Source organism: Teleopsis dalmanni, unplaced genomic scaffold (genome assembly GCF_002237135.1).
Source record: "Teleopsis dalmanni isolate 2A unplaced genomic scaffold, ASM223713v2 unscaffolded_contig_0503, whole genome shotgun sequence".
Lineage (NCBI taxonomy): Eukaryota > Metazoa > Arthropoda > Insecta > Diptera > Diopsidae > Teleopsis > Teleopsis dalmanni.
This window is the reverse complement of record NW_024031885.1, coordinates 5,911-13,328: the sequence shown is the minus strand read 5'-3', so window position 1 is coordinate 13,328 and position 7,418 is coordinate 5,911. Positions and strand designations below refer to the sequence as shown.

Here is a 7,418-nt window from a genome sequence, read left to right as displayed (position 1 = left end):
ACTAAAGAAATTAATCTGAAGAAGAATATAAAGTTCACCGAGGTTATAGGTATTATCCTGCACATTTAAGTTATAATCAGAAAAAATATATCATGGAGGTATTTGGTATAAATCTGGACATTCGGGTAAGAAATAAAATAAATATATAACCCTTTTTTTGTCATACGATACTATAAATTATTAAAGGTTAAGCTCAATTTTCTAATTGACGGATAACGCACGAAATTCAAAGAGATTACTTGTCACGGACCTTTGAATTACAATGTGTAGATCTTGGGTAACTTTTTCAATCGAAATTCACTTTTAGTGCAATTTTCATCGAGAGTAAATTTCCATTGAATCCAGAATCTAGATTGACTAATTAGTTTCTAGATTTCTATAATGTAAAAAGAAGCAACTGATTGCTTGAAAATTATGAGTGACTAAATTATTCTTAATTTGTTACGATAGTTATTTCTTTTTCCTGTTTCTCTATGCAGCTCCTGCAGTTCTGGTTTTTTTCCACCAGATACCATATTTAGTTAACTCACACCTTGAAAACTCACACCTCGTTAAGAAAAACTCTTGCAATTATAATAACTGGAAAAGGTATATTATAAATACTGCAGGGCCTTCTATAGCTGTCTCTGATCACTGATGGGTAGGAACCCATGCAGAAAAATTGGGCATTTCTTTATTAACTTACTGTGGAAACTTTCAGAAAAAAAGAACAATTAAGTAGCAGTGGATCTTTAACTTCCAAAAGAAACTGGTTGTAAGTGAAATATTTTTTTGGCAAGATGTCAGACTGCTCAGTTGTAAGAATAAAAAATCTGTTAAATTACTTAAATTTAAAGGGGTAATAAAAAATAAAGAAATTTGTGAGGTTCTTTAAGAGCAAAATCGTTTTCTAGAACAAGAAATGTTTTCAGAATATACCTTGCATTATTATAGTATACAGCCGAATAAATTATATTATATTTGTTGAGTGACTTATTCAATTATCTTAAAAATATTTATATTAAATTTTTAAAAGAAATGTACTTTAAGTGTTTTAAATATTTTTCGTATCCATATCAACAAAATGTATCCACAAAAGTTTTGAACCATTTCCTTACAGCTACCAACAGAAAAGTTCTTAAATTCTCTAGAGCCTGAAATAGTCAGAAGCTTTTTAATTGCTGTAAAATTTAAATAATATTTCAAATTAGTATCTTCGAAGTAATTTAATTTGTTGACTTTAACAGGTAATTAAATTAAGTCCCAGTAGTCTCGTACGTACCAGGCTGCCATTGATTTTACCGAAATTAATCACCATAAATTGGCTTTAAAGTGCAGTTGACAGCATTTGTTGGCATGCAGAAGGATTAAGTGTGAAAATATTACTCACACATAAATGCACATTACTTTGGCCAAGGATGTCTTCGCAAACACATACAAATAAACACACGTACATGTGAACACACATATAAACATTGCATTGGTGTGAAAGGGAATTGCAGTTAAAACCATTCTAACCACAAATCGCAAATATTAAGCAAAACCCAAGCAATGATTTAATTGGTCCTAAATTGTCGCAAATTTAATCCCATTTTATATTATCGTATTATGATTGGATATAAAAATAAAATAATGTTTAAAATGTTTTATGAGACTAATAAGTGTATGAGACTATAAACTAATACTGAATATTCCTTAGTCCTTGACCCAGTACTAACATCTACAAGGCGACAATAATAGCTCCAAATGCATTCAAACTGATATTTACAGCATAATAAATTGAAGCTGTTATATTGAGTACATAAGTTTTTAAATCCATAGGGATACATACTGACCCACTCTATTGGTAATATCTTCTTCTTCGGACATAAGGTCCTCGTCAATAGAATGAGAATACGAGAGTGCGCACAGATAACAACAACCCAAATTATTGATTCAATTTTATTCACAAGAACTTGGTTTCTACCGGCCACGCTGTGGAAGATGATTGGGAAAAAACTCAGTTTACTTTCTAAAAGATTCAATGGGGGATGTAATTGGAATTGACAGTTATCGTTTGTATCGTAAGTTCAGTGATTTGACACTTCTACTGTTGCAAATAGTACCACATTTTTACCGCAAAATTGGCAGTGACTTACTAATATCTTAAGGACTTTGTTAATAAACCGTAAAAGTCATCTTTGCTACAAGGCAAATTTCATCTAGATCCATTCAATCACCAACACAACTGCACAAAACGCTTTACTTGTACGGTTTGCAAGTTGGTGGCTCAACCACGCTATACTTCTTCTTGAAGTAATACAAGTGCTCTCAATAGTGACGCCCGATATTGAGTCATATTAAACTAATTCTTATCAGCAACAGTAACTGAACATAGGCTGGAAATGTCACAGATTTTATAAACGAATTTGCTTATCCTTACCCTAATGAGGAATATTTGCGTTAAAATACTGTGGTGTAGTTAATACTAACTAAACGACGCAACAACTTTCCCTATTATGTCACGAGGGAAAGGATCACATGGTGCAAACTAGAAAATATTATTTGATGGCAGTGCTTTTGCAGAGTATTATCTATAGGTTATGTTGTCAAAGGGCATCTGTCTCCTATCGCTCATAGATATGCCAGCCGAAACTGATAATATGCAATACTTCTTATTACTTTATTACTATTAGTATTACCTATTCTTTATCAAAAACGGTAGATCGAATCTCGCTTATGGTATGTTTGTATGTTATTCCACAAAAAACGGAGAAAACGCGAGTGTAAATTTAAAAAAAAAAATCTGTTTCGAGCTAATACTACTAGTAAATGGCTACAAGTACTACTAGTAAATGACTACTAGTACTACTATTAAATGACTACTAGTACTACCAGTACATGACTACTAGTACTCGTAAATGACTACTAGTACTCGTAAATGACTACTAGTACTACTAGTACTCGTAAATGACTACTAGTACTCGTAAATGACTACTTGTACTAGTTGTACCCGTAAATTACTACTTGTACTCGTAAATGACTACTAGTACTCGTAAATGACTACTAGTCCAACTAGTAAATGACTACCAGTACTAGTAGTAAATGACTACTAGTACTACTACTATAAAATGGCTACTAGTACTTTAGTACAACAAAGTTTAAGCTATTAACAGATTATATGTCGGGTTGTCAAAGTCAACATTTTTATCCCAATAAAATAAGACCATTAGAGGTAACATAGTGTCGACAGAAGGTCCAGCCTCACCTGATCAGAAAAATATTAAGCCAGAAGCTTTTAAATTATGAAATTCTTCACGGGTGACATTTTAGCGTTTATTGGTTATCCATTTTTAAACTGGATCAGTAAAAGAATATTGAAACAGGACCACCTATTATCAACTTCATAAAGAAATTTAATTAATTATGTTTTAACGGATTAACGGACTAAGTGTCTTTTGCTTAGTTAAGGCTGGTTGCTAACGATTAAGATCCCAATTAAAAATTTATAAATTATATATATTCATTTTATATTTCATTTTATATAATAAAATATAAAGTAAGAAAATAATATCAGTAAACTGAAATCCTTTGAAAGCTATAAAATAGTCTCAATTGACCAATAAATACATAGAATTTAAAATACAATTTTCACTTAGCAAAACTTTAACTAAAGTGTAAAATTGTTTCCTCTTCCTTCCTCTTCAATAGCCCACAATTGTGAAATTGATTTACCACAAAAATTAGGAATCAATGCCTTTCCACTGAAACTGATTTATTAACGAATTTATGAAATAAACTCGGAAAAAACGAAACCATAACCCCACCAGGCAATGGGGCAACTCCACTGCCATGAAACAACAATTTTAAGTTGTAAGTTAATATGAAAACAATAACCAGAAGTAAAATAAGAGCGGTTTTAGTAAGAAAGGAGAACGGAAACGAAGCGAGGGAACTGAGGAAAAGTACTCAATTCAAGAGTAAAAATATTTTGACCAAAACTGCAACCGCAAGGACAGCACACGTATAAACTGATTGTGAATTATTACCAGTCCAGCACAAATTTACTGGAAAATTGAGTCTTCTGTTGCGAATTAAAGTTGAAAACCATTTCGTTTCCCCTTAAACTAAATTGAAAAGAATTCAAAAAAACAAAAAAAAAAAACAAAACTAAACAAAAAGGTAAAACTCTTAAACTGTTGATTAAAATTGTATGACTTTGTGTAAATCCAAATATAAATCGCAACTAAAAGTGGGTATGAGTGAAGGTATTATGGTTACTTGGTTCCAAAGTATTTCATATTTGATTTGATTTTTAATAAAATACTCAAAATAATATTATAGCAATCATTTTTTAGGGAACAAAATTTAATTTATTGTAATATATAAGGGAACTAAAAAACTAAACAACAATGTTTGTTAATAAAATCAATTAAATTAATATAAATTAACTATAGCCTAACAGGAGCTGCAATACCCTACTCACATGTAAAAACTAAACAACAATGTTTGTTAATAAAATTAATTAAATTAATATAAATTAACTATAGCCTAACAGGAGCTGCAATACCCTACTCACATGTAAAAACTTAACAACAATGTTTGTTAATAAAATTAATTAAATTAATATAAATTAACTATAGCCTAACAGGAGCTGCAATACCCTACTTACATGTAATCACATCACAGACCTATTATTTTGTTTTTCTTACTTGAAATATTTTTAATATATATCACTTTATTTTTTTTATATTCAACATACATATATATTATATATTTACGTACATAAATTACATAAATATAATTATGTTATGTATACAGAATTGCTGACGAGAATTGCAACAAAGTAAAACGCTCTATTTTGTTTATTTTTGTTAAATTTAATGTTAAATTTAATGAAAATATGCGAAATTAACTTTAAATTTTTAAGTTAATTTATTTGGATTCAATATGGCCATCTCTAGCATGAATTATGGCCTTCAAATGGTCAATAAAGCTATCGTACGCTGTCCATAAATGGCTTTGCGGTATTTTCACCCATTCTCGGCTAAACGTCTGCCGAGACGTTCGACATTTTGGTATTTTTTATTGTCAACCTTAATTTTTAAAATACTACAGACCGAGAAATCTAAAGGGTTTATATCAGGTGAACACGCTGATCACTGTATTGATGGAATAAAGCACGGAACGTTGTTTTAGAGTCATTCTTGGTTGACGCATGATTTGTGCGATGATGCTGAGTCGTGTTGGAATGTCTAACACCTGCGATCAAAATCCTTGTCTGCCCAAAGCCTTAGGCAGACAAGGCTTAAAATAATTTCCCGATAGAATATGAGTGGAGAGCGACTATCGGCCTACTTTCTGGTTTTCTGATTTTTATCAAACTTCTCTGACAAATAAACTCGATCATCGTTCTTGTTTATGTACTGCTCAATTACGAATGGTGACTAATCAGAAAAAACCGAACCGAAAAATTTCTAATTCAGTACTAACATCAATCATATGTTTTATAATTCACAATCCAACTTTTACTAATTTCAACTTTCTTGTAGTCCTTTTTTTACTAGTTTTTGGTATACGAGAACACAAAATTAATAGAAATTACTAAATGAAATACAAATTTGTACTAATTCCTGTATACAGGAACACACAACACTTTTTTTTGAAAATTAAGGGCATATCCAGTATAGGAAAATCATTGGAGCCTGCACATTGTCCTTTAAATAATATATAGTCTTACATACTACTTAGGAAAAGTACATTTAAAAGCATAATAACTAAAGCGGCCCACTTGAGACACAAAACTGACAGTCCTGAAACAATTTTCTATAGCATATATAAATATATTTTCATTTTATTAGTTTTATTATTAATTAAATGCAGTTGAGAAAAATAACAGGAATGATTTCAATATTCACAAAAATTAATGTATGTCAAAATTAAATTTTCTTATTACAATTATTCCAAATAATCTGGAATAAGTCACATATAGCCGTACGTTCTTCGGAAACCGTAAGTGGTTGTACATTATTAGGATAATTAAAATTGTTATTTTTAAAATTCCCGGTATTTTGGACTTTTTCATTTAATGGCAGCAAATCGTCAAACAATACCTTCTTATTATCTTTGTCTGTTAAAGATGAGAAGTAGTCGCTGTCAAAAACCATTCTATATGGTGGCCTTGCTGCAGCAACTAACTCATCAAGGATTTCATCATCTGAGTTTGCTTCTCCACTTAAAACAGCCTGATTGACCCAAATTGAATCAGCAACTGGAGTAGAAGCAAATAACCTTTTGATAGAAGTTCTGCCAGACTTTTTTTGAGTGTACATTTTGCTTGACGTAGTTATAGGGTTTTTTTGCACGAAACTATGCGTTGAACTTTTTTTATAAGGAGTCATTATGAAATTTAGTACTTCACATCTTATATCCAATTTTGAAAGATCGCTTTTACCTAGTATATTATCTAATAATCTCATACACTTAATATCATGTGAAGAAGCAACCGATGCGCAAGTTCCATCGTAATAAGTAAAGTGCTCAAGTGCGACATTTTCATCATCGTCATCGCTTACTAATCGATCAAATAGAAATACCGACATTTTATTTTCTGATGTCTTATTAAACTTTTTCAACTATATCAACAAAAAGAAAAAAATAAAACGATTTGTTTTTATATTAAATTTAGACTAAAATGTCGAAGTCATTTACTTTGTCAAATTTTACACCAATTAGATAAATGTAGCAGTTATGGCAAACTCTTTGAACAAACAATTTCCTGGTTTCCCCACAAAGTACACATATATTAATTTTAGGCATCTTGTATTTATCTTGATAGTATTTATTATATATTTAATAGATATATAATAATGATACCAGAGAGACTAGAAAATACTAATGCAAACTTCTGAATGTCTACACAATAAAAACTTCTTGAAGTTTGTTCGTAAAACAGCAAATTTTTTTCATAAGTGAAACAAAATCTATACAAAATATAGCTGACTCTTTCTAAACATTAGTGTTGCTCACTTACAATTAATTGACAGAAAAAACAAATTCAATGTTATCTTTCTGTATTAATATTAATACTATTTTATACGAGAATAATTGAACCTATTATAGTTTGATTCTATATATTTCTTATTCTTATTAAACTAATATATGTATATATATACCTATATACTAATATCATCAAAATTCATCAGAAAGTTGCAAAATTTTCATTGCAAAATGAATAGCAAATGAATAGCGATTTTCTTACTATTAAGCTACTTATGCACAAGCACATAATATACGAATACATGTATATAACGAATAGCATGCGAATAGGTAGTTAATGAATCAACTTCAACTGAGTGAATACTCGAAATTAATAACCATTCAATACTCATAATAACAGGTTCAAGAAATTGTGGTTTGTGTTGTATGTGCGTTTTTGACTGCTAATTCTCCTCTCAAGC

At 30.3% G+C, this 7,418-nt stretch overlaps 1 protein-coding gene across 1 annotated transcript; it reads right to left on the bottom strand.

The window, feature by feature from the left end:
• Positions 1-5,841: 5,841 nt before the first annotated feature.
• LOC119663511 lies at positions 5,842-6,807 on the bottom strand. Its single transcript, XM_038073116.1, has 2 exons — positions 6,670-6,807; positions 5,842-6,593 (listed from the first exon to the last, which is right to left on the bottom strand). Exons 1-2 carry the CDS (start codon positions 6,775-6,777, stop codon positions 5,898-5,900), a joined length of 804 nt encoding a protein of 267 aa, XP_037929044.1. The 5' UTR covers positions 6,778-6,807; the 3' UTR covers positions 5,842-5,897.
• Positions 6,808-7,418: the final 611 nt, after the last annotated feature.